The sequence below is a fragment of the Amyelois transitella genome, chromosome 5 (genome assembly GCF_032362555.1).
Source record: "Amyelois transitella isolate CPQ chromosome 5, ilAmyTran1.1, whole genome shotgun sequence".
NCBI classification, from domain to species: Eukaryota; Metazoa; Arthropoda; class Insecta; order Lepidoptera; family Pyralidae; genus Amyelois; species Amyelois transitella.
Genome location: NC_083508.1, coordinates 12,851,487 through 12,879,229, shown reverse-complemented (window position 1 = coordinate 12,879,229; position 27,743 = coordinate 12,851,487). Strand labels below are relative to the sequence as shown.

The 27,743-nt window shown below is 39.9% G+C and overlaps 3 protein-coding genes and 2 non-coding genes across 5 annotated transcripts in view; 2 read left to right on the top strand and 3 right to left on the bottom strand.

Moving 5' to 3' along the window:
• Window positions 1-500: 500 nt before the first annotated feature.
• Window positions 501-582, bottom strand: Trnas-uga (transfer RNA serine (anticodon UGA)). The gene has a single exon. It is a non-coding gene; the product is annotated as a tRNA-Ser (tRNA).
• Window positions 583-3,478: 2,896 nt separating this feature from the next.
• Window positions 3,479-3,560, top strand: Trnas-uga (transfer RNA serine (anticodon UGA)). Its single transcript has one exon. It is a non-coding gene; the product is annotated as a tRNA-Ser (tRNA).
• A 591-nt stretch (window positions 3,561-4,151) lies between these two features.
• Window positions 4,152-13,787, top strand: LOC106142375 (E3 ubiquitin-protein ligase RNF34). The gene is made up of 8 exons (XM_060954927.1): window positions 4,152-4,599; window positions 6,061-6,243; window positions 6,831-6,938; window positions 7,479-7,637; window positions 8,243-8,398; window positions 8,907-9,089; window positions 10,290-10,425; window positions 11,065-13,787. The coding sequence occupies exons 1-8, from the start codon at window positions 4,335-4,337 to the stop codon at window positions 11,102-11,104; spliced, it is 1,230 nt and encodes a 409-aa protein (XP_060810910.1). The 5' UTR covers window positions 4,152-4,334; the 3' UTR covers window positions 11,105-13,787.
• LOC106142376 (ester hydrolase C11orf54 homolog) lies at window positions 13,542-20,533 on the bottom strand. Its single transcript, XM_013344114.2, has 8 exons — window positions 20,379-20,533; window positions 19,679-19,758; window positions 19,289-19,387; window positions 17,898-18,073; window positions 17,365-17,544; window positions 15,383-15,479; window positions 14,889-15,055; window positions 13,542-14,460 (listed from the first exon to the last, which is right to left on the bottom strand). Exons 2-8 carry the CDS (start codon window positions 19,755-19,757, stop codon window positions 14,287-14,289), a joined length of 972 nt encoding a protein of 323 aa, XP_013199568.2. The 5' UTR covers window position 19,758; window positions 20,379-20,533; the 3' UTR covers window positions 13,542-14,286.
• Window positions 20,534-20,860: 327 nt separating this feature from the next.
• Window positions 20,861-27,743, bottom strand: part of LOC106142374 (intermembrane lipid transfer protein Vps13D) — a 74,216-nt gene continuing 67,333 nt past the window's right edge. Inside the window, 6 exon segments of the mRNA XM_060954928.1 lie at window positions 20,861-23,125; window positions 23,665-24,245; window positions 24,413-24,688; window positions 26,235-26,406; window positions 26,767-26,898; window positions 27,093-27,267. Of these exon segments, the coding sequence (XP_060810911.1) occupies window positions 24,056-24,245; window positions 24,413-24,688; window positions 26,235-26,406; window positions 26,767-26,898; window positions 27,093-27,267 (945 nt within the window). The 3' untranslated portion in view covers window positions 20,861-23,125; window positions 23,665-24,055.

Below are 27,743 nucleotides of genomic sequence, written 5' to 3'. Positions count from 1 at the left end.
TATAAACTTGAGATTCTTCTTTTAGGCGATAGGCCAGCAACCTGTCACTATTTGAATCTCAATTCTACCATTAAACCAAACAGCTGAACGTGGCCGATCAGCCTTTTTAAGACTGTTGGCTCTGTTTACCCCGCATGGGGTATAGACGTCAATATATGTATGTATGTAACAACTAAATTAAATATATAAAATACATTTTCTCCCGAGGTCAGTCCAAACTGCTGGGTTCAGAGATTACAAAGGCATGTAGGTTCCTTTTGTGATATAGGAGTGCATTAAGGGAGGAATTCCCGAAATTCCAACTGGAAGAAAAATTAACGATATTTTTTGTTTTAAGCGGGCGGCCGTGTATTAGAAAACTTTTCACTTTTTCATACATATGTATATTCACGTCTGTATCATACCTTATTGCTGAGTGTAGAACCTCAAACAGAAACACGTAACCCTAAAACCAATTTATTCCACAAAAAAAAATGAAATGTCAAAAGGTAAACTAAGTACGCTGAGGACAGGATTCGAACCTGCGCGGGTAGAACCCATTGGATTTCAAGTCCAACTCCTTAACCACTCGGACACCTCAGCGATGGAGGTCGAAGTGAAAGAACGGTTTGCTATCTACGGCTGTGTTGTCGCAGTGACGTATTACTTTAAAATGTTTCAACAGTCCAAACAATAAAGTGAACGTCATGCGCCCACGCAATCGTAAAGTATCGATTTTCAAAGATAAAAGTTACATTAAGGAGGATGTATTGTTCATATAAGGATGTACGTAGTAAGTATGATCATGCCTCTTTCCCAGAGGGGAAGGCAGTGACTGTCTACATCTTTTCATTTAGGTACATTTCATTGCATCCTAGTCAAATTTAGTGACAGGATAAGAAACAACGTGACAGGGGAATGTTGTGATATGACAGAAGATTTAACAGGAATAGAAAAGGGTGCAACTTAGGTTTGATCATGTAGAAAGGATGAATGAAAGTAGGTTGACTAAGCAAGTACACCTATACATATAACAGTGTGAATGGAAAGGTGGGTGGGATGTCCAAGATAATCGAACCTTAATCAAATTAAGGACGTCCTGGTAAGAGGTCAGGTCAAGAAGATTGCCTCCCAGTTATCAAAAAAAGGTCAAGAGTACCCAAAACCGAGTCTGCATCGTAGAAAGATGTAGTCTTTGCTTACCCCTCCATGATAGAGGCGTGATTTAATTAATGTATGTATGGTTTGTACGTACATACATAATGATCCTTGCATACTACTTCTTTTGCTTCGTGCACATTCATCTTCTTTTCCTACATACATGTGTGATTATAGGTGTGATTATAGGTATGTACCTATAATCACATCTATATTGATAGGCCACATTCAGCTGTTAAGCTTAATGATAGAATTAAGATTCATATAGTGACAGGTTCCTAGCCCGTCGCCTAAAAGAAGAATCCCAAATTTTTAAGCCTTTCCCTTAGTCGCCTTTTACGACATTCGTGGTAAAGAGATGGATGGAGTGGTCCTATTCTTTTTGCTATTGGTGCCGAGAACCACACGGCTTTTTTTCTAACGGGTTTTAATCTTTGTTGAATGCTGAAGTACCTACTACAGTAGGTGATAACCTACCAAGATTGAACTCTCTTACAATATTTTATTCAGTTTGGTACAGTTTTCGTTTTATAGCCAATTCCCCGCTTCAACAACAATAAAACGAACTACAATGTCAACACAGATATTATTCAACAATTAGCGACAGTAAATGAACTCAAATAGAAAATCTATTCTACTAAAGTACTACGTGTTAATTATAACTGAAGTTCTTTATTTATTAATTAGCTTTGTAACAGTTTTATGTGTGTGACCGTGTGACGTCGTCACACTTGTGTCAATAACCCGTGTGTTTGCTCGACTGTGACGTCGCAATCGTAGATAATAATTAAAAAATATCTGATAATGCTATTTTTTTGGTCACGGAGTAGCTGATGAACAAGACAATAAAACTCTCCTTTCATCCCTGGTACTGCAATGAATAATAAAATAACTTAGATACTTGACAACAAAACATTGATTCCATTTATTGACTTCAGTTTTAAACATGAAGACAAAATATTTTTAGACTTGTTTGCTTTTGTACTGAATTACAAAGTATTCACGCAAGCAAAGCCCTATGGAAAAGTTAATTTGTGATTTAAAAAAAAAATCTATTGCATGGTATCCGGCTGCCATGAATATTTCTTGAAATAAAAATATGGTACACTATATCTCCATCCAAATCTCATTAAAATCAGTCCAGGAGTTTTTAACTCTTGCGCCGTGTATCTTCCTATGGATGTAACTAAAGGCGATTAAGGGAATAAACTTGGAATTTTTCTTATAAGCGATGGGCTAGCAACCTGTCACTCTAAGTATCTCAATTCCACAATTGAGCCATACAGCTGTACTTTGCAGTCATTCAACAACTGTTGACCCCGTCTACCCCGCTAGGGATATAGGCGTAACTATATGTTATTAGTTTCTGACTTAATTTGTTAAAAAAAAATTAACATGCACTGGATATGGAGGAATACCTAATCTTGTAAACTGTACTAAATAGTAGGTCAACTTTTGCAGTAAACAACGAAAATGTAAAGTGACGCAAAGCACTCTACTTCCAAAGCTCAGCAAAATGTCGGCAAAGCAGGTCGCGAGCTTAAGCACTAACGCCTAGTTTTCTTCCGGTGGCGTAAATCGGAACTATGGAAAACACCTAGAGTTTCATACATCAGACAAAGACACTAACGCCGCCGCGAACGGCGCAGTTAAGTTTGTGGTACAGAGTGCAACACTTCAACTATGCATTTGGCGTCAGTGAGAACACGAGTGAACAAAGCCTACACTAATGCGCCGAACACTACATCATGAAAACAGTCCGCTGTGCGCTCCAAATTCAGGGGATTTTTTCAGTTTATTTGAAACTAGGTTTTTATGCCTCTATGTAGGTAAACATTTTTATAATTAAACAGATTTGATATATAAATCATGGATTACTCCTTACAGGGTAGGCAAAAACATTGTCACAACACGTAAATATAATAAGTATATAATTCAAATTTATTGATTGTAAAATACCAATAAACAAAAAGAATAGGACCACTACATCTCGTTCCCATGGGTGTCGTAAAAGGCGATTAAGGGATAGGCTTATGAACTTGGGATTCTTCTTTTAGGCGATGGGCTAGCAGCCTGTCACTATTTGAATCTCAATTCCATCATAAAGCCAAACAGCTGAGCGTGGCCTGTCATTCTTTTCAAGACTGTTGGCTCTGTCTACCCCGCAAGGGATATACTCGTAGATGTGATAATGTGTGTGTGTAAAATATGTTAATTCATTGGTAAATGATTTTTTGTTTATTGATCCGATTTGTACTAAACACCTGTGTCAATTTAATTTTCCCTCACACACAAGTCACCCACTTTTAAGTTAACTTTATATTCCTCGACTATAGCAACAGCTGAGGTGTCCGAGTGGTTAAGGAGTTGCACTTGAAATCCAATGGGTTCTACCCGCGCAGGTTCGAATCCTGTCCTCAGCGATCACATAATTTATATTTTAAATATAATTATTTACTCCACAGAAAGAGTATATCTTTTCAAAAGGGCAAAATATGTGCTTGATTTTTTTCGCGTTATTTATTATTTAAGTCCTTCAAAGAGTGCCGTGTGGCGTGTGGCTCCCAGCACCAATACAAAAAAGAATAGGACCACTCCATCTCTTTCCCATGGATGTCGTAAAAGGCGACTAAGGGATAGGCTTACAAACTTGGGATTCTTTTTTAGGCGATGGGCTAGCAACCTGTCACTAGTTGAATCTCAATTCTATCGTTAAGCCAAATAGCTGAACGTGGTCATTCAGTCTTTTCAAGATTGTTGGCTCTGTCTACCCCGCAAGGGATATCCCTTGACGTGACCATATGTATGTATGTATGTATGTATGTCCTTCAAAGAGGATATAATCACTGCGTGAATTCTAGGTCGTATTTCATGCAATTATCATTTACAGGTATTCAGTACATAAGTAAAATTCTGAAACCTATTCAAAGGAATTCCTGTGCCTCAAAAAATAATGACATTTTGATTGACGTTCTTAGACTTTGACGTTTAATGATTGACTTTTTCCATGTCACATCAAAGTGTCAAATTAAAATACATGTTTTGATTTTTTTGCGTAAATAATTTTAGTGTAAAAATATAAATGTACTACAAAAAGTAAAAGTAATGCTATCAAAACTCGTGGCAGGCAGTTTATAGACTGACAATGCGATCGTGACGCGTGGGGTTGGCGAGAAGTGCCGCGTCGAATATGCTCGATGTTATTACGGCGAGGAGCCTACAGTAAAATGCCTTGCGAAAGTTGTGCAGTTCAGTTTAGTGTGTTTAGGCGGAAGCGGGCTTGTTGTGAATGCGAACGCTACTACTGCAGCGGCTGCTTGAGGCGCGGCGGCGGCGCCATGTGCGCCCCTTGCCGGGTACTCTCCACTAGGCCCCTGTCTCGCCAAACAATAGCCCACCTGAAAGTGCGCGACCTACAATGCTTCCTACATCGCCAGAATGTTTCCACGAGGGGCTGCGTCGGTACGTTATCATTTCATTGCATTCCAATGACTGATAAGGTGTAATATCTTCTAGAACAAAGCATAAGTACCAACAACTTCCAAATTGCAAACTGATTTTGATATGATTACAATGTCATTGAAATACTTGTGTTATGAGACATCTGAACTTTTATTAAGATAAGGGTGGTACTTCTTATTTAAGCAATGAGCCCACAAATTTTATGTGTAAAATATTAAAAAGACATGTTACTTGGATGCAGTTCCTATCGCTAGCACAGTGAGGTCTCGCCTAACAGTCACTAGGCACTTGGACAGCTGAGGATACAATTGGAAATATGACTGAGAGAACTTACATAAAAATTTGTAAATCTTGTTTACAACCTTGTTAAGTAACATAAATAGATATATGCAAATCATCTCAAGTATAGGTATTCATTGCCCAACCCAACCAAGGACAAGCAAATTATATTTATGTATATTTACAACAATCTTGGCAAAGTTAAATAATAATTCTCTTCTTATGGTTTATTTCAAACTAAGATATTTCACTAAGTATTTAAAAAATATCCAAGGTACATTTTTTTTTGTTCTTGAGATTTATTAGATGTATTGATTTCATGGATTATTATTTATCTTCTGTTATGGTGAAGTAATGAATTTATTTTTAGGAATCCATTAAAAATTGTCGAAAGCATGAATGAACAATACCTACATATTTTAAGGTATATATAAATAATTGCCCTAGAACATTATCAAGTGTTACATCACCTCAATTTCTATACCTAAATGACATATCAATAGAACACTAATTGAATAACTTATAATAATCATCATCATCTATGACATACATCATCATCAACCTGCTCACATATTGTCATACATATTACATACAATGATGCCTTTCCCAGGGAGGTAGGTAGAGACTTCATCTTTCCACTTGCCATGATCCCTGCACACTCTCTTATACATCACAATAATGCCCTTCCTAGAGACCCTGGGTCTGCCCAGCAGTGAGTAAAATCAAAGTCTAGATCTGATGATAGGAACTTGAAAATATTTATGAAAGCTTTTTAGTTTTGTAGGCATTTTTAAAAACTAAAATTCAACCACAATCATGGATTAAGTGAGGCAGTCAGGCAGGTTTTGAGCTGAGCAACTCTCATCTGACCTCCGCATATTGGATAATGGTTACAAATAGAAATACCCGAATGTGCTGTTTTCCTCACAATGTTTTTCCTTGCTTGAAGCAATCAAAAGCATTTTCGTTACTAATAACAAGTCATTGGTACATCTGTCATACTATTTCATTTCATTTATTTTCACACTTCACATAATAAATAATATTATTTTCATTACTATTTTTATAATTTGTTTCTTGCACATATATTACATGAAGTCTGCTTGCCAGTCGGCAAAAGCCTCCAATCTTTTACATTCCTGTCTTTAACAAATCCCTAATGCTATTCATTTTCAATCACAGAAAAAGAAGAGTTGGTGAGCCTCTGCGTGGCGCACGTGAACAGCGCCGCGTACCGCCGCCGCGGCTCGCGCGCCGGCGCCTCCCCGTTCAGCACGCTGAAGGGGTTCACCAACAACATCAACGTGCTGATCAACAACGCCTTCGACCTGCGCACAGCCACGCCCGCCCCGCCACCTCCTTCTAGTATGTATTGTAACGCATAGTGTTCGAAGCTAGTTTAGTCATTTGTTGCTAGCCTAATTGTCGCACTATGCCAGTGCCAAACAAATTGTCAAATAATGTAACATGGAAAAATGTATTCTATCAATAAATGAAGAAAGTAGTCTTAAGTTATTTAAAAATTTCTGTCAGTAATCTTTATGAGTACACTCAAAAACTTCTTAGCGTATCGTTGATATATAGCAAAGAGTTTAACAATATCCTTAAGCAGTTGCACAGATCACTTTTATTTCTTGAATTCCAAGTAATTAAGCTAGGAAAAGTCCAGTAGCTAAAAATAAAGCATTATTTAAGGCCTCTGTGGCGCAGCGGCAGTACTCTTGTCTGCGACACCGAAGGTCCCGGGTTCAATCCTGGCCATGATGAGAAATTAACTTTCTCTGATTGGCCTGGGTCTTTGATGTTTATCTATATAAGTATTTATTATAAAATATAATATCGTTGAGGTAAGTATCTCGTAACACAAGTCTCGAACTTACATCGAGGCTAACTCAATCTGTGTAATTTGTCCCGTATATATTTATTTTATTCATTTATTTGTCATATTCCAGGCAACTGCTACAACTCGTCCCATTCGCACCCGTCGCCCGCCGCCCACAACGCGAGCAATGGCAATAATGGTGCGCCCCCCGCCAGGGAGCGGTTCACCACCAGACCCGGTAATACTCCAGACATACCAACTCCATCCTCCCACCATAAACCTTCTATGATTCTATGTACCATGATAATTTTTGGTTATACAATCTGAATCACGAGGGAAGTGCGCTGTTAAGGAGATTATAGTGTGAAAACAGCGCACCTCTCTCGCTATGCATGTACATATCTATCATAATATATATATTATGACTGTTGCAACAAATATGTACATTACTGATGCTAAAACCATAGTTAAGTTACAATTTCTCTAATGGCCCTTTCTTAGCTCCCTACAAAAACTCTAGTTCCCCATTTAGTTTTGTTTTACTCCTTATTCTAGGGTACTAATATACATTTCATCAAACCTTTCATCCTGAACACCTTCCGATAACCGTTTATTGTTTTATGAATAGAAATTCTACATATTGATATGATTTATTGCAAAGCTTCTCGAAGCAGTTCCATATTGTGAATAGAATTTCTCAATATTGACATTATTTATTGCGAAGCTTCTCGTAGCAGTTTCAAATACTTTAACCTATGACAAGTTTGAACACTGACAGGCGGCGAGGAAGACATCACAGTGCCGGTGCCGGCGATGTCGCGCAGCGCGTCCGGCGACAGCGCGCCGCCGGCGGGGCGCCGCGACACCGACGACTGCTTCGAGGTGGAGGACCTCGGCTGGGAGTTCGTGGCGCGCCCCGCCGACCCGCTGCCCGACGGTATGTGTATTTGTGGCGAAATCTATACGCCACAATTTACAAGAATAAGAAATTTAATTATGCGATGCTATCAGTCAAAAACAGCGAATAACCTAAATCGCGCAAGCAAAGATTTCGCGGATTGGAGCTATGTATACAACCTCCGACACAACATCGTCGGAGCCGCGGTTCTCCAGGCATAACATATAGCCGGGCGGAAGATCTTCCCTTTGGTGGCGGTCGAGCCGAATCATCGCTCCCGCTATAACTTTATCAACTCACTACTCGGTTAAAGGTGCTGTTATCGTTCTTACTATTGTATAGAAAAACACTGACGGCTGGATAATCTTAGTCATTTAACTTTATCTGCGTATAGCGTGTTTGAAATTATCTGACATTGCGACTTCTGGATCATGATTTAAGCTTATTCCAGGCTGCTCTTCGAAGATTGCGCAACCAGAACAAATTCTAGAAAAATTACCAATATGTATAAGATTAGACGTCTATTTTAAACAGATTACTTATAATTTGTAAGTAATCTGTTTAAAATAGACGTCTAATCACCAATAACCCATCACCGAACAGCAGTAACAAACGGGCATCTTACACCATGAATTTCATTTCAGACTCTGACGTGTTAATAGCGGAGAACGAGCTGAGCGTCTCCATGAGCGTGTCGGGCGCGCGGCGCGCCGCCAGCGAGCTGGAGCTGCGGCCCGCGGCGGACGACGCGGCCGACAGCGGCAGTCTGCAGGATGAACCTGTCATAGGGCACAGCTCTAGTAAGATGCGTCATACTTTCTATTTAGTCTTAGTTCAAGATGCATATTGCGATAGCAGGGTACCTACGTGATATATGATATACCTACCAGCGATACCTACGTGATATACCAATAAACAATATTGTTGCATGTAGAACACATGGTACATACTCAGCTTATCGCAATTTACCTTAGTATATGAGCTGATGATTTATCTTAATAAATCAATCTTCCTATAGTATTAACTGGTCTGTGGTTTAATTTACCATTACACTGTATTTTTTCTTCCTTTATGTACCATACATAAGTTTGTTAAAAAGAAAGCTAATGAATGCACTGGCCTCCAGACCCTAAAAACAGCAACGACGTTTTTTTAAATGCTCATGGCGACATCTAAAATCAACCATCAATACCTATACAGTGCTACTAATACATACCAACCAGCTCTTCTATGATAGAATTAGACGTACCTACTTCAGCTATTTGGATATAATTACTGCTGTAACAAATAAGTCCATTCCAATTCCAGGTGTCCCGAAGCAGATCACGCTGGAGAGCCTCGCGTCGGAGCAGCAGCTGGAGGAGCTGAACGTGAAGCAGCTGAAGGAGCTGCTGAGCCGGAACCGCGTGGAGTTCCGCGGCTGCCTGGAGCGCGCCGAGCTGCTGCAGCGCGCGCGCACGCTCTACCGCCACCACATGCGGCACCGGGACGGTCCGTGCCACTTCTTACAGCTCTGAGTCAGTTAATGCAATCCTCGTGGTGTTACACTTGGTTAAGAAAATGCTGCAGTGCAGTTTGTTACCGCTTCTTCTGCACTGACGCCTTGGAAGCGGCAGTAAACTTAGTTTTAAGTAATTTATTTGACGTCAACCAATGTTGTTAAACCATACGTTTTGACAATTATTAAGTGATATGAAGTATCCTATAATAATGAATAAAAATTTTGAATTTGGGTGCTCACCTCTGTGGTCAAAATAATTTTGGCATTAGACCTGGTTGGAATTGCTCATCTTTAGAGAGCTCGAGCTGTTTACAGCACACACTCACTCAGTGTAATCCACCTGACATTTGAGTTGGTTGGGTGCTCACATCTGGGGTCAAAATAATTTTGGCATTAGACCTGGTTGGAATTGCTCATCTTTAGAGAGCTCGAGCTGTTTACAGCACACACTCAGTGTAATCCACCTGGCATTAGAGTTGGTTGGGTGCTCACCTCTGGGATCAGAGTAATCCTGGTTTTAGAACTGGTTGGAACTGGTCATCTTTAAAGAGCTCAAGGTGCACCAGTCCATGACCATAATCCTAGATTTAGTTAAGGTTTCTACAAATGACTTCCGTATGACATGCGAATCCTATGAAGAAGTTCCTTGTCGATCGCAATGTGTAGGTTTCCTCAAGAGGTAGTTCTTCACTATTGGTAAGATTTGGACAGAAATATACCTGTGTTAAAGCTTGTGTTTCTTTACACTATTTGTATCACTATTTGAATCTCAATTCCATCATTAAGCCGTAGTTGAACGTGGCCTTTCAGTCGTTCCAAGACTGCTCTGTCTACATGTCTGATATAGACGTGATTATATTTATTGTATATGTATATAATCACTGCAGTAAAGTTTACCATCTGTTTAAGAGTTATTTTTTACAAGTATTTTTATCAATTTCATGTTATATAATGTAGACAATGTGCATTCGTCCACGATTTAAATTTAAGAGATCTATATTTGTAAAATGACGTCTGATAAAAATGCTGCAGTGTAGTATGTTCCGCCGCTTCTTCTACACACGCGCTTTGGTAGCGGTAGTAGTTATAATTAGATTTAATTGATGCGACGTCAATAAGTATAGATACCTTGTATCCAATTCTGAAAATAAATCTATATTCTATTCTAATAAAACAGTATATGATTCCAGACGTAGACAGCTTGCCGCTGGAGGAGTGCTGCAAGATCTGCATGGCGGCGCCGCTGGAGTGCGTGCTGCTGGAGTGCGGGCACATGGCCGCCTGCACCGCCTGCTCGCGGCAGCTGGCCGAGTGCCCCATCTGCAGGTCCGTTCATAAATATATATATCCTACTACTATTATAAAGGCGAAAGTTTGTATGGATGTTTGTTACTCTTTCACGCAAAAACTACTGAACCGATTACCATAAAATTTGGTATGTAGGTAGCTGAAGACCCAGAATAACACATAGGCTACTTTTTATCCCAGAGTTCCCGCAGGATTGATAGGGTTTCCATGCGGACGAAGTCGCGGGCGGCCTCTAGTATATATATATACGGGACTAATTGCACTGGTTGAGTTAGCCTCGAAGTGAGTTCGAGACTTGTGTTACGAGATACTAACTCAACGATACTGTATTTTGTAATAAATACGTGTATAGATAAACATCCAAGACTCAGGACAATCAGAGAAAGTTCTTTTCTCATTATGCCCTGGCCGGGGTTCGAGCACAGGACCTCCGATGTCACAGTCAAGCGTACTGCCGCTAGTTATAATAATTGATTATTAACACTATGTCTGGATAACATCTGATTTATTTAAAAAGTAACCACATGACAAGTTATTCTCTCCACACTGTCTTGATAGCGACTACGCAGCGTCGCCCTAAAAACACCCAGTGTGGAGAGGCCTAAGGATGCAGTGATGTTCCTACAATTCATTGACGTTTCAACTTCCCCCTTGCAGGCAGTATGTGGTCCGCGCCGTCAGGGTGTTCCGCTCCTGAGACACGGCTCACCGCGCGGAGCAGGGACCCTGAGGACGTCCAGGACTTCGGAATCCAAGGGCTCGTATTGTCGTACCCAGCTATAAGTGAAGCTATGCATCTGAGAAAATTATTGGCTGATTTCGATTTTTTTTATGTTTTCTACCACTTACGTTTTGAAAGTGACATGTGGATGTGTGAGCCGGAGAACAAATGCCGATATATGTTTTCAAATACTATCGTAAAAGATGTAGTTTATTTATAGCTGCGCACAGAACGCCGCCACGTACATAGTTCGTAGTTTGTTTGATGTCAAACTGCAAAACATTGTGTAAATATTCATTTTATAAAGCTATTATTTTGTATGAGCTTCAATTGTTATCGATTATTTCGTATCTTTTAGACTGTAAGTCTATAGACTGTAGATGAATCATCCTGATTTAAAAAATATTTTTTTTTTAATTCGGTAATAGACAAAATTTTAATTGATATGGGATTGTCTGACACAATGTGCTTTAATATGTGCTTGACTTGTTTAAATTGGCGCGGGTAGTTGTAATTAGTAGAGGTAAATGAAGTCTGATATTTTTCCATTGTTGAATTGTTATAAAAATTGAAAAAAATATATGATAAAACTAAAAAAAAAGAGAAAAAGTTATTATCTATGGTTTTTAAACGAAATAAATGCCTTTGGTTTGCTGCTCCGTGACGTAAAAACCGAATACGGGTAAGTAAATTTGCCCAATACTCTTGTATTCGGATTTTGTACTACATGTTGATTTTAAACCGCAAACCTTCCATAACTTCTATTTCTGTAATAGTATGTATATTTTTCATTCAAGTTTTCAATCATTACGAGTATTTCAGTTCATCGTACACAGTTGTCCTTTCCCTAACTAAATTAAAAAACGAAATTGTATATAATTTGTCCGAACAAATTTGTGTTTTATGTTTAACGTAGTAAGTGCTAGCGATCCTGCGGCTGTGCTATATACGAGTTCCCACCGACGACGTGACAGCGGCGATTCTTAACGACAACTAAAGGTAGCATTCGGTTCTTAGCGACCGGGCCACCCTCTGCTCAGTGTTAATTTATATGGAGCGTTAAAGAAATCATTATGGTGTCGCGCGACCTGTGGTAATCGCATCGGGGGCCGTGTCGCCTCTGTCGCTAAGAACCGAACTTTACTTTAACTTCGTCCATTCCCTGTTGTCGCCACTAAGGATAAATGGGAAAAATAATCCCAATTGTCAACAGGGGTGTTTGTTTTATCGCGAAATTACTGTTGCTACATTCGTTTAAATATATGTAAAGTTCTTACGTATTTGTAATTTTTTTTATGACAGCCACCTAGTCGGCTGGGCTCTTGCCAAATTTGACAGGTGAATGTGTCTTATTTTCTCTCTCTTTCGGAGCATATGTTGCGGTTGTGCGTCAAGTCGGTGGGTCTCTTACAACATATTTTCGTAGAACGTTAGGTTAGTGTACATTGTTTAGCATTAAACATACGGTGGACTGTACGGTGGGTGTCGAAGAGTTCAGGCGAGTCTTTGTCGTTATTAGTAATACAAAAGTCCCGGTGAGTGTATAAATTAGAATTAAAAATAATGAAAAAAAAAACGTTGTGTTTGCAAAAATTACATGAACTAAGTTTTATTCCTTGTCTATTCAATGCAGGGATCAGAGGAGTTAGTGTGAGTTTTACTCGGTCAAACGCGTCGAGACAGTAAACGCAGAGTTTGTATGGAGTTGCATTAGTGCCATTGCGTTACCACTTGGCGCTGATTAAATCACATACAAATTCGCGTTTGATCGAGTAAAACTCGCACTAACCTCTCTGAAGAGAATCAGATCAGGCATCAAGATTGGTTCCCAGGCAAAAAATATGTATTGTTAGAAGTTGTACATTTAAATCCACTTTTCGACTGGCCTTATCGAATCGTACCTTAAAATATTTGGTTCGCCTTCCAATATTATTTTTAAAATATAATAATATGTATATAGTTATAGTCAAATTTTGATATGCGCTTTAGTATGCATCGTTCCAGTATTGATAAAACTTACCAGTAATAGCCATTGTAAAGAAACTTTCAAATTCAATATTTTTACAATCTCTTTGAAATTTTTAAATTTAGAAATTAAAGAAATAAAACAAAATGTTGATAACAATAACAATATATTTGTCGGGGATCTTCGTATCGATACAGTAAAATCCTGAAATCGATTTAATCGTGTTGTTACTGTCTAATTGTATGGAATTAGACAGTGACAGCGCGAGTGTTACAAATGTCATAAGCAGAATATTTCAAATATAAGGGCTCGTGTAGAAAGAAAGGCTCATTACGCTTTACATGCGTAATTTCATAGGTACATGTTTGTAAAGTAATATGTTATTTTTTACATCTTAAACCCGTTTTGGTGGTACAAACAAACAAACAAAGATTTGTTATAGATGTCCTGATATATTTCCCGTAACGTAATGCTAAGATGTACCGCGTTTTTTTTTTCACTTTAATAATATTACGTATTAACATATTTACTTGCGTCTCTCTAAATGAGCCCTTACAATTTAACTTTTATACTAGAACACCAAGTGTATATAGGAGCCATATTTTTTGTAAATTACGATTAAATGTATTATCCATTGAAACATTGTATCTCGATTTTTGAATAAATCGGTAATATCACGAAAGTTGGCCTTTTTATTATTGCTGTTTTATTTCTATTTCAGAATTATAATACTACATAATTGTTTAAGATGAATGTAACTCTAATTAGGAGACTAGATAGTTATTTTTCTATTGTATTTACGTTTAACTAGCCTATTTGAGCTTGGCTTTTTATTTCGAATGATATTTTACTGACTACAACAAAGGTCGCGGTTAATAGCGGAGATCTGTCCACGGCACACTGTCGATATTACAAACAGTTTTAGAAAATTTTCATTCAATAGCCAAAATTATTAAAAATATACAAGGGGTGTGTAAATGAGAACGAAGGAGTGGATAAGCCTAGACGAACGTACCCGACCGACGAAATCTGCACGACGAGCTTGCATGAAAAGACTATGTATGAGGAAGAAGCGAACGAAGTATGCAAGGATTGTGGAGAGATGTAGTCCCTGCCTACTCCTCCGAGAAAAAGGTACGATTTCATGTATGTATAAATAAAAAAAAATATCCTAATAGTTTCCCAACTGTTCCTAATCCCGACCAAGTCCGTGGGTGTCAGCGGGGGGATCTATCCTGAGCACGCTGCCGGCCAGCGTGAAGTACCCCTCGTAGTGCGCGGACGCGGGCGTGGTGTCGTGGTGGTAGTGCCCGCCGTCGCCGTGCTCGCTCCAGCCGTGGAAGTGCTGCACGCGCAGGTCCAGATCCTGAAAGATATTGAAGGGTTTGACCAGTTTTTCATTGTGTTTGAACACACTTTTTGAACCGATTGCTTGATCTACAAATCATAACCACTAATTTCATATTTACACAGGTATGCATTGCATAGGTCTGTAAGTCAATGTCATTAGTCCGCAGAGGAGAATAAAATCACTGCACAGAGCAGACATTCAGACTTTCCCGCCAAAAACAGATGACTAACCGACGCCTGCAGATAAAGATAAGTGGCAGAAAAGTTTCATCTCATCGTCATATGTCTTGTCCAAGTAATGCAGCCAGCGGTCTAGTCTGCTTGGTGGAGAATCTTGCCTACTCCCTACGTCTTCGGTGACCAGCGCGCCCCGCTGCACCAGGGAGCCGTCATCTTAAAACAATACAACTAGTCGGTTTGATGGAGAAGATCATGCTTACTCACCAGGTCTCCGGTGACCAGCGTTCCCAGCTGCACCAGCGGAGCCTTCATCTCGAAGTAGTGTAGCCAGCCGTCCACGTCGGCGTCGCTGCACAGCGCCGTGGTGGAGAAATCCGGCATCACGTGGTACTTGACCCGGCCCTCGCGGAGAAGGAACGTGCCGCCGAGACCTGCGACACAGAAACAGAATCATTTGTTACAGATATGTCGACACATGTATGCCACAAGTGATCAGTTAATCACATCGAGTATTCTAAATCGCGCTATCAAAATTTACGAGGATTTCAGGTCACATCCGCAGTTCCCCAGGAATAACATAGGTGTAATCGCTAGGGTTAGGCCTAAGCTTTTAGGCTGGCGGAAGATCTTCCGTTTGGTGGCGGTTGAGCTCGTTTATTATAACTTCGTAGTAAGTACCTCGATATTTTTGGTCCTTCGCTCCGGACCAAAGGCCACAGCCCTGAAAGTATAAACAAGGGAACAAATAGCCAACGTACCAACAACTTTATCTCCGTAGTGATTTTTGAGTGTCTCCCGGATGGCCGTGATGAAGTTGGACTCGCCTATACGCTTCTTGGCGACCACTTTCAGGACCTGATTGAACATTTCATGAAGTAAGTTAATTAATAAGATAAAGAGTAACAACAAAGCTATAAGAATATTTTTAGAAAGTAAGCTATCTAAAATATAATTTTAATCTATTTGGTGACAAAGACCTAGACGGGTGTATTTCATTCCATTTCTAATTATAAATATCATTCATTTACATTCAGTCAGAAAAGTATCGGGAATGGATTATTTATTTATGGTTCCAAATTCAAATTTTTGTTTTTTTTGTTGTTGTTAGATTGGCACAACTGTTTTCCATTTTGGCGCGGAGTTTGAGTTGCATCTGTTGTTTACATTAAATACAGTGCTATTTTTAGTTATATCATATCTAGTGTGTATTGCTAATTTCATAATGGATAAAAACATCGAACAAAGAGTTTGTCTTAAATTTTGCATTGCCAATGGAATATCGTGTTCGGAGTCACTGAAAATGTTACAGAAAGCTTACGGTGAATCGACTTTATCAAAAACTCGTGCTTATGAGTGGTACAAAGCGTTCAAAAGCGGTCGAGATGTGATGGAAGATTTGCCTCGCTCTGGTAGGCCATCAAGGTCTGCAACTGAAGTTAACATCGCAAAAGTGAAGGAAATAGTGACTGAAAATCCTCATTCAACTTTGAGAGAGATAGCCACCGAACTTTCTGTATCTCACGAGTCGATCCGTACCATTTTAACTAATAATTTGGGTATGAAACATGTTGCCGCTCGGCTAGTCCCAAAAGACCTGAATTTTTTTCAAAAACTCAATCGCATGAGAGTCGCTGAGGACATGCTAGAACGAGTCAATTCCGACCCAACATTCATGAAACGCATTGTTACTGGTGACGAGACGTGGGTTTACGAGTTTGACATGCAAACTAGTCAACAAGCTTCGGAGTGGCGCCTTCCAACTGAACCGAAACCGAAAAAACCACGCCAAAGTCGTTCAAAAGTCAAAGTCATGTTGACTGTTTTCTTTGACTATCGCGGTGTTGTGCACTCGGAATTCTTGCCGGAAGGTCAAACGGTAAATAAGGAATATTATTTGAGTGTTATGCGGCGTTTAAGAGAGCAAATCTGACGAAAAAGGCCAGATTTGTGGAAAGAAAATTCTTGGATTTTGCACCATGATAATGCACCTTCGCACAAGGCCCTCATTGTGAACGAATTTTTAACCAAACACTCAACAAATACCATCGAGCAACCACCATATTCACTAGATATGGCTCCAGCCGACTTTTTTCTTTTTCCTAAACTCAAATTACCACTTCGTGGCACCCGTTTTCAATCGGTAGAAGACATAAAAGAGAATTCGCGGCGAGAACTGACCTAAATTCCGGAAACAGCGTTTAAAAAATGTTTTGATGATTGGATTATTCGTTGGCGTAAGTGTATCGTTTCTAAAGGAGCATATTTTGAAGGTGATAAAATAAATTTGGATGAATAACAAACAGTTTGTGTATTATTGATCTTTTCCTGCTACTTTCTTGACAGAGTAGTATGTCTGCCCGTTATGCTTTTACAGTGAAACCGCTGGTTGGTTGGTTTGGTTTGGTCGGTATGGTTTTTATGAACAGATTTTATGTTTTCAAAGTCGCGGGTAACAGCAGGTACCTAATATTTTTTATATATATATATACGGGACAAATTGCACAGATTGAGTTAGCCTCGAAGTAAGTTCGAGACTTGCGTTACGACATACTTACTCAACGATAATTTATTTTATAATAAATACTTATATAGATAAACATTCAAGACCCAGGCCAATCAGAAAAGTTCTTTTCTCATCATGCCCTGGCCGGGATTCGAACCCGGGACCACCGGTGTCACAGACAAGCGTACTACCGCTGCGCCACAGAGGCCGTCAAAATTAAAATAAATTTAATGACACCTTCCCCGGCCTGCCCTCACTGAGCAAGTAGTTCCCGAGCAGCGCCGTCCTGGTCTCCGTGGGGGGCAGCCGGCGCTGCAGGTAGCCGCTGGAGCCCTTGGCCGCGCCCACCGGCTCCACAGACACGATGCGCGTGCCCTGAGACACGCTGCCGTTGCGCACGCTTAAGTCGATGATGCCCTGGAATTCAAAATGTTAATTTCAGAAATATATATGATATGATAATAAAACGAAGGGTTTCTTGACAATTTACCTCTTTCATGTTTACAACCTGGTATCTCTTAATCTTCATTTTAATCTGCGTTTAACTGTCATTAAGCCATGCAGTTTATCGAAGACTTTGGAGTCTTGCAATAACTGGCTCTGCACTCGTAGTAATTATAATTATCCTCTTTGTGGCTCTGTTTAATCCGTAAGGGATTACGATGTGATTTATATGCGAATCGCTTTGCCCAATATGTGCAAATATTATGTACTGGCAGTAAAAATAAAATTGTAAATAATAAAGGTTATTTTAAAGATACTTTTCCTACCTCACAATTGACACCGATGTGCGGCCAGGGTCCTGCGCCGGCGCCGACCAAGTTCGCGGGATCGCGGTGCAGATGCCGCGTGAGTGCGGCCAGGTCGTACAGCTTGTCGCGCTGCACCAGCGGCACCAGGTACGGTGGACCGCCCAGCTCCACTAACTTGGGATCGCCACATAAACCTTTCATACAAATATAACTTTTTCAAATGAATGTTTCACGCAGCATCTATTTGGAATCATGTCCTATAAAATTTATCAAGACATGTTTAACATACATACATATAATCACGTCTATATCCCTTGTGGGGTAGACAGAGTCAACAGTCTTGAAAAGACTGATAGGCCACGTTCAGCTTTTTGGCTTAATGATAAAATTAAAATGAGATTCAAGTAGTGACAGGTTGGAATCCGTCGCCTTAAACAAGAATCCCACTCAATAATTAATAAGCCTGCCCCCTAGTAGTCTTTTACGACATCCATAATTATTTTCAAAATTGGATACCAAATACGGGGGATTAGGGAGATGCCGCAGATAGTTACTAATGAGGAACTCTTATCACTTATTGACGTCAATGCGTTCCTGTTTGTTTTCCCCATCATTACATATTTCAACAAGAGAAACGCGTATGGCATTGTATCTTGTTCTACTGGCGTTAATCCAGATTACTCACCTCTGGAGAGAAGCCCGGGGTGCGCCTTTGAGACCGTATGTAAGGCAAATGTGAAATACAAATGTTGCCCTATTAACGCACTGTTTAGTAAACAATGAATTCATGCTATAATTATTTACACTATGTTTTTAACTTTTCACTATCTTTGACAAAGTCAGTAAGTTGATGGTTTGCCATAAAACAAAGCAATTAAAAGATACTTTGTCATAGCGTCACAGTAAATATTAGCAGTTGGAGTAGGTAGGTAATTACCCAATTTATCTATTTACGTTGTATAATTTATGGAGATTTTTATTTTGTAATACTTATGTAATCGCAACGAGTTCAAGTGTGACAGATAAAATTTTTCCAATGGGATTCAAAAATAATGTAGGTAAACAAATTGTTTTAAATATAAATATATATGAACTGAGGGAATATCTAGGTACCTACTACGAGAAATAAAAAGTGTATGCAGCTGGGTAGGTAGTCACACGCAAAATTTTGCTTAAATCGAATAAAAAATTTTCGTAACACAATTTTAAATATCTGTGATACTTAAAGTAAATTATTAACTAAAAATATAGGCACTTCTCGAATAAGAATTTTCATATATAGTTAGCCTAACCAAAATAAAAAGACAACCTTGAATTACGGTAAAAACTGACGAGATAAGTAAACTGTAATAAAATACATAAAGAGCTAAGCAATATGATGTAAGTATTCAGTAAAGCCTTGATGTTACCTTGTGTGGTGAGGTTGAAGGGCGGCCGCGTGAGGTCGGGGCACTCCACCACGGCCACGCTCACCGCCTCGAAGGTCGCCGTGAGCCCGCGGGAGAGCACTAGTGCAGAAATAAAAATTAACGACACTCAAATTTTGTTTCGATTGTGTGCATTGTTCAATATGTATGATGAGCATAATTCAATATGAATGAATGTTGTATGATGAAATGTTTTAATTCTTGTTTTTATTTTTGTTTCATACACATCCCTTTGGGGGTAGACAGAGTCCAAAGTTTTGAATATTTCTTAGACCACATTCAGTTTGATTAATTTTTGATAAAGGCCAATGAAACAAATTCTTTTACACTATTACTTAATCATATCTTCGAGGGGGTGTACTGTACACTCACCATCAGCAACTTCGGTCAATGGCGGCTTGTGAAAAGGCTTCTCCTTGATCGGCACTTGCGAATAGTCCACGCTCGCCATGCTGAAAAATTTTAAAGAGTGCAATAACTATAATTTCCAACAATTTTATGTCAAGTATTAGGATACAAGGTTTTTTTACTCCTGTTCTCAAAATAAGTACCTTCAGCAAGTTAAAATCAACGATCAGAAACTAAATCTGCGAACTGTGAATCAAGTACCGCTAGCTTTATTGAGGTTACAAGAACTCACGTAGCTTCTCACCTTACGAGCGGGGTCGCGGCGACCACAATACAAAACCACAATAGTACTCTCATTTGAGCTGTTTGCTTTTACTTAAGGTACACTTGCGATAAAGTGGACTACGAGAACTGGTTTCTCAAACAGGTTCCTATTTATACATAAACCAAAAGAGCGAAACTATTTACAATTGTCGAGTCCATAGAATAAAATGCCAATAATACTTGGTATTATTTGATAAATTATAAAGGTCAGAGGTACGGTACACATTAAAGTTAAAAAGTGATTCTGGTCGGATACCACGAGAAGTTAAATTCTACTTTGATTTTAATTAATAATTAATAATCAAATATAAAAATATATATAAAAAAATCGTTATTTAGACAACTCCAAATATTTTTATCCTGCCACCAACTACATTAACATAAAAATTAAAGTACTTACGTGTGAATTGTTCAAGTCAGTGGCGCGGTGACTGTAGTGACCTCTAAAGCACTAGTGACCACGCGATCTTTTGACGCCTTACAACAACAATATCAATAAACGTAACTCCGCACTCTCGGCGTTATCTGCCTCTGATTGCGCGGTTATCACAAAACTGTAACAATCACTTCATATTGGACTTCCGATGGTTGACGGTAGATGGCGTCAATGCAGGTACATGGGTAGGATGTTAAACTTATTGAAAAACTGACAATAGCTATAGAAGCGGTGACAATGGACCCAATTCCGGTACCTGGAGAAGGCCAATACAAAATCTTTTGTTATCACATAACATTGTATTATTTATAATCGCTGTAACCCATTAGGTATAGAAAGAAAACTCAGGTAATTCATTTGGAAAGTACAACAACGCAGACGAACTGCAATAAATCAAACTCATAACACTCCTCTTTAAGATTGAGGGTTTATAATAAAACAACTAGTATATTTTAGTATCATTTATTGCTTTAGCGAATGTAAGTTAAAATAAATACGAAAGGAACAACTTAACGATTACGCTTAGAATAAATAAATAAATAAGCTCCTCGTTTTCAAAAGGACAGTTCAGCTTAAATAAAATAGACATTCAAATGGTACTTTGGTAAGAGACAAGCCTTTTGTTAAGGCTTTGACGGCGCGGCCACAGTCAATAATATATTGTTTGTGATCGCATTATATAGCAAATTAGTTAGACATAGTACATATCTACAAATAAATTGAAGATTTACATCAAAATAAAAACTAGAAATGTAACACAAAGCATATCACATACAGGTTCGTTATAAATCATGTAAAAGAGAAACATTATGAGTGGAAATAAATAAAATGTGACTGAGGTTATTCTATCAAACACAATAACGTACCACAACCTGTCACAAGCTGTCTTCAATGGCAGAATAATATGACAAATGAACAAATAATACAGTTTTAATGAGGTAACAAATGGATTAAATCTAAACAGAACATGATAATTTATTCGCCAATTCTTCCTTCACAGCCCTGGGCTCCGCCAACCGGCCACATATACAAAATATATATTTTACTCATATTTCACAGGTCTACCTACTACAATCAAAATATATAATCTGCGGACATCCACCAACATATGACATACACCAAAGTTTATACATTTACAACCTTTTTAATGTAATCAAAATTGAACTCTTAACAATTGTTAATAAGATTCTTTGAAAACATGAGAACAAAACTTTTTAAAGAATCAAATAAAAAATTTGTGTGTCCATTTCTCCCCACCACCATTTCCCGAGCCCCAACTCTTCACACCCAACAAACAAACCGACATACAACTACAAACTAATACTACATAATTACAGGATATCACAAGAAACCCAGGCAACGCCGGGCACACTAACATGTCACTTCACCATCGCTCGTTATGCTCAAATATACATAAACGTACATACAGACATTATTAGAGCGTTAACAAGGAGAGTCTTTTCAAACGAAATTAGTACAAAAATCTCAAAATCTATCCTGTTAATGATTACAAAATTTCTATTGAAAGTACTATTTCATAAAGACTTAAATTTAAAAAATTGAACTGTATTGAGTTACACATTTGATATACCTATTAGGTACAATTTTTTCAAAGGGCGCTGCACATAGTCTAATTGTAATTATAAATAAATACTTTAGCATTATAAGTACATAAATCACATGAAGTACTTAATAGGGAAAAACTAATGTTAAATATTGATTGTCTTTCTAATTGTCAGTCTTCTAATATATTAGGTACTCACATGAAGTCAACTACATCTACTACGCGGGAAAACCCGTCGTACATCGATATGGAAGCGTATAAATCGAGTGACTACAACAGTGATGCGTTTAAAAATTACATTATTTTAAATCGGGCACAGTATTACCAATTTTATAAGTGACACCGATGTTGTCTGCGCAGAAGTTTAATTTTGATACGGTGCGACAAAATTTGAAGTGTTCAACCTATCAGAGCGCGCCATCAGAACCCGCGAACTGAACTGTCAGCTGTTCTATTATGAAAGAGATAGCAGGTGATATTTAGTTTTTGGATTTTAAGTTTAAAGTACTTGTGTAATAAGGTCGTTATTTTATTGAGTTTTGATTCGGCGATAGATTGCGATTTTCTGCTCCGTCAAATGCCAAGGCGACTTATAAACGTGGTAGTACTGTAAGGTAAGTCAATTCATCGCTAGTCGTCTTGAGGTCGTGGTCTTAATATTAGTAAATTACAACAATAAATTTCGCCAGACAATAACTTTTGTTATTATTGCATTGCGTGTGGTAATAAATAAATAAATACTGCTTTTAGCGAAAACAGAAGTTTGAGATGCAAACAGCTAATAACTCAAACAGCATGACAGAGAGAGAGAGAGTGAGAGAGAGAGAATAATGTACAATATTTCAAATAAATTAATATTTTAGGAAATAATGGTTGGCCCATAATATAATTGTGATTTTTATGGCAAACTAATCTTCACGCGTCGACCTCAACACAACCAAATGTTTTAACACATTATTAGAAATGATTTAAGGACCGTTATTTTGATCATTTTGTTTCTTCTGTTTGAAACCAATTCCCATATTGGTTGAGTCTCGTTCGAGTTTCTTTGTCTTCGTTCGGGATATCGTTATGTTGTTGGGAATATAGATCATCCTTATATTTTTAAGATTTCAGTGTAAATTAGTCTCGAGGCCTTATTTGTTACCTGTAAACAAAATGGCAGTTGATAATGACGCTAAACGAGAGGAACTCGTCGTTTTTACGTTGGTCGCAATAAGGTGTAGAATTGAATGCGTAATTGTGATTCAATATGGGATAAGTTTTTCTGTTTCGAAGATCACGCGGGAGTGGCTTCGTATAAGGCTCCCCTCCCCCACACTGGGCGAATTCCGAGCTTCGTGGCTAGCTAGCACGTATCTACGCGGTGTGCACCTTCCTGTATGATGCACATACTGCAGTGTAGTTTGTACCGCCGTTTTTCTACACATGCGTTTTGGAAGCGGCAGTAGTTATAATTAGATATAAGTGATGTGACGTCAATAAGTGATATCTTGTATCCAATTTTGAAAATAAATCTATTCTATTCTATGCAGCAATGTTAGGTGGTGTGTCAACGCTACGTAGGCGCTCGGAAGACGCCTAAATGAGGGGGCTACAATCCTCGATTTTGTAGAGAGTAGCGAAACTGGGATAAATGTTTGGAGGACGACAATTTCGACTAGTCACTGGAGATCGGTTGCATACATTAGTTACTCGGCTGGCGGCTGTCGCTGCCTCACAGCTCGTGCGCCGCCTCCAGCAGCAGCTGGCGCGCGAGCGCGGCGCGCGTGGCCGCCCAGCCCGCCAGCGCCGCGCTGTCGCTGCCTCACAGCTCGTGCGCCGCCTCCAGCAGCAGCTGGCGCGCGAGCGCGGCGCGCGTGGCCGCCCAGCCCGCCAGCGCCGCGCTGTCGCTGCCTCACAGCTCGTGCGCCGCCTCCAGCAGCAGCTGGCGCGCGAGCGCGGCGCGCGTGGCCGCCCAGCCCGCCAGCGCCGCGCTGTCGCTGCCTCACAGCTCGTGCGCCGCCTCCAGCAGCAGCTGGCGCGCGAGCGCGGCGCGCGTGGCCGCCCAGCCCGCCAGCGCCGCGCTGTCGCTGCCTCACAGCTCGTGCGCCGCCTCCAGCAGCAGCTGGCGCGCGAGCGCGGCGCGCGTGGCCGCCCAGCCCGCCAGCGCCGCGCTGTCGCACTGCACGCGCGGCCGCCGCACGCCCTCCGCCGCGCCGCCGCGCACGGCCAGCTCCAGGTAGTGGCCCGCCTCCGTGCTCACCGCGCGGCACCACACCAGGTTGCTGCAACAGATACACAACATGGCAGTTGACATCTGCATTCACGAGACAATAGGTATCTAAACGCTATACAGGGTCGCAATTTAAAAAGTATGGAAATCCACTACAGCTTCTGCTCAGACCATTTTACATCAATAATTAGGAAACGCTCGGAGCGACGCCTCTCTCACCTGAGATGGGTCTCCATGACGACCTGCGGGCGCGCGCCGGCGGCGTGCTTGCACGTGATGATGCGCAGGTGGTCGCTGGACAGCAGCGCGCGGATGTCGTGCGGCGTGTCGCGCACGCAGCGGTAGGCGAGGAAGCGCTCCGAGTAGTCGTTGTTGTTGAGCGCGTACAGCAGCGCCGCGCCCTCGGCGGCGCGCGCGTCGTAGCGCGGCAGCAGCCCGCCCGGCCCGCACGCGCAGCGCGGCTCGCGCACGCGGGACGGGACCCACTTGTCCGATCTACGAGGTGGTATAAATTTTATTTTTATCATTTTACTTGTGCCCACAGCATCCTCATCCCGCCCTCGGGAATACGTTCGAAGTACAATTTACCGCGATTGACGATATCGAATTTTCTGCTTAATTTCATTTTATTTAGTTCACCATTACCAATTCAAGTGTGCACACGTCAATTTTGTTCCTTTATTAATAAACAAAATATTGTTTTATATCTTATCAAGATCATCAAGCTATCAAGAGGAGTCTCTGCTCCTACATGACCACTAGATCAAACAATATTGAACAATAGGAATGTGGACTGTACTCAAATAAGTATAAAATTTTACCACGAAAAGGTAGTTTCTATAGTAAAAATAATAAAAAACACAAGATTTTCCTCAAAAAACAAGGGATTATTTATTTTTTTTTATTTAATAAAATGTAATTAAATATTTCACCCTCAAGTCACGTGACAATGAACACCAATCAAAATGCGTGACGTCACGCGTTGCAATACAAGAATTTTCGCTGTCAAGTATTATGGTGTTTGTTGATATTTGGATCATATTATTACCGTGAGTTCCGTCCGATTATCTTTTTGAATAAATTTTTAAAGGCTTTCCCATAATGGAAAGTGGATATATTAAGGCAGATAGTTCAAATTTGCCAAGAATTGATTGCTTTACGGTGGCTAATTTCTTCGCAACAAATAGTAACTTCTGCTCTGTTAAATTTAGAAATGTGAAGTCATCCATGTAAGTAATATACTCAAGATACATTATTATAGCAATAGTAGGTATTTTTAACCTCGAAAAGGTAAATTATAATGATTTTTCCATATCATTGGCCAACTATAATGAAAGAACAAAACATTGTTTACATTATTTCTAACCTAAAAATTCGAGTTTTCGTCTTTGTAAACTTGAAGAGAAAAATTATTTTAATACAAGTAAATGTAACAAATATTATCAAACTTACATCAAAATGATCCTCACAGAAATACATTTTACTTTGTGTAGATACAAGTGCCGGATCCCGACGGGCTAATTGAAGCCACTTTTTTCGCATCGTTTTTGTACGTGGAACGTGAATAAACAGTTTTTCAGGTGTTTTAATAGTTGTACTTTTACACTGCGGCACCGCACAATATTTATAAAATTTTGAATTCATATTATTATCACACAACTACGAAATAACTATTCATTACATACAACTTCGACAATATTTTATAACGCGTGACGTCACAGCGGCCGTTTGACAGGTATCCGCGTTTTGGCGCGATATTTTAAATGGAATTTTAAATAAATTATTTTAAAGGAATTACTTGAAATAAAAAAATTATAATAAATAGTTTGGTTTATATTTGGTACTTATGCATGGTTTTAAACACTTTCCCAAAAATAGTCCACATCCCTATTCCTGATAATTTTTTTAGTTTAAATTTACCTCTGACAATACAAATACCGTGCAACAAAGACTCAAGGCATTACTTTAGAATTTTTTTTATATAACGCCCCTTGCTCTGCTGCACTTCCCCAAGGTATCAGCCACCTGTGTCCACACTGACCTCCTGCTGGTGTCTCTCAACGCGGAGGCGGTCTCGGTGGCCAGGTCCAGCACTCCGATGACCGGCTTGGTGACGGTGCCCACCAGCCCCTTGCCCACGCCCGCCAGGAACCCCGGCAGCCCTTCCTGAGTGGCGCCCTCGTAGCTGTGCTTCACCAGGGATGTCATGCCGCCTGCGAGGAGAACATAGGTATTTATTTGTGAAACCACACCATTATACAAAGATAAGGCAAAATACATAGATTCTTGTAGATTTCTACTGTGGCTATCAACCACGTTTACTAGAGTATGACGTCAATACATACATACATAAAATCACGCCTCTATCCCGGAGGGGTAGGCAGAGACTACCTCTTTCCACTTGCCACGATCTTAGCATACTTCCTTCGCTTCATCCACATTCATAACTCTCTTCATGCAAGCTCGGCGGTTTTGGGTACTTTTGACCAACTTTTGTATGATGTAATTTTTCAGTGATGCTGCGGCGGGTCTCCTCCCCGGGCCCCAGCGGCCCAGCAGCGCGCGCGACCTACCCAGGATGCCGAGGCCGAGCCCCCGCAGCCCCGCCGCGAGGTGCGCGCCGCGCGCCGCGCTGCGGATGCGGCGGCGGGTCTCCTCGTGCGCCTCGTCGCTCACCACGCGCTCCAGACCATCGCCGAGCGATTCTGCAAACACAACACCAATAGATAATATTCTTTATGATACCAAATAAAAATGAAAATGAACAAGGGACACTCTTTAATTCTAAGACTGTGAAGGCAGGTGCTGAAGAAAAATAGGCATAGTCAACAAAAAGTCAAAGCTAAGACAATGAAAGTAACAACGCGGGGACTTATTAAGGTACTTTCAAAAAACTTACCTGTAACTTTAGCAGCAGAATTGGAAATACCATGAGTCACGTTCTGCAGCAGAGCTCCCACATTCCCCTCAAGCAGTAGCCCAGAGACGCCCTCCGACACGTCCGCCACGAAACCCAGCGGGTTGCCCAGGAAGTCCACTGATCCCAGGATCTTGGCTGCCTGCCATTTTAGTTCCTACAAATAAAGATCATTCGTCAGTTTCCTTCCGAAATCTGAACAGGTTCCACTTAGAACAGATCTACCCGGTCTCACTTGGAACATGTCTGAATAGATTCAAAACAAGCGCTTGAAAAAAAAACTTATTGGATTTTTGACTATCTATTAACAATACAATATGGGCTTAAGAGCATCATGATAAACAAAATTCCAACTGACGGAACAGAATGTTCATTTACATTTTGATAGATAAAAGCTTTATTCACTATCACAATACATTTGTTGGACACATACATAATTAACAGTAATAAACAATGTGAATTTAAAGTTAAAATACATTAATGAAAAAAAAATATATACAGCAACTATCGCTAATGCGGCCCTTACGCATATTACACAGTCAGTACACGATAAAATAGAGAAGACAATTGGATTTAAGTGTCTAAGAAAGAATCGAAGTGGTAATCTACAACGTTTAAAAAAAGAAATAACTT

Excerpts from the sequence above, each read along its gene's own strand:
- LOC106142375 (XM_060954927.1), top strand. The coding sequence starts at position 4,335 with ATGTTATTACGGCGAGGAGCCTACAGTAAAATGCCTTGCGAAAGTTGT. Across the intron at positions 7,638-8,242 it reads CGCCGACCCGCTGCCCGACG|ACTCTGACGTGTTAATAGCG; the intron begins GTATGTGTATTT and ends ATTTCATTTCAG. Across the intron at positions 9,090-10,289 it reads CCACATGCGGCACCGGGACG|ACGTAGACAGCTTGCCGCTG; the intron begins GTCCGTGCCACT and ends ATATGATTCCAG.
- LOC106142376 (XM_013344114.2), bottom strand. The coding sequence starts at position 19,757 with ATGGCGAGCGTGGACTATTCGCAAGTGCCGATCAAGGAGAAGCCTTTT. Across the intron at positions 15,480-17,364 it reads GTGAGGGCAGGCCGGGGAAG|GTCCTGAAAGTGGTCGCCAA; the intron begins GTGTCATTAAAT and ends ATGTTCAATCAG. Across the intron at positions 14,461-14,888 it reads CGCTGGTCACCGGAGACCTG|GATCTGGACCTGCGCGTGCA; the intron begins GTGAGTAAGCAT and ends AATATCTTTCAG.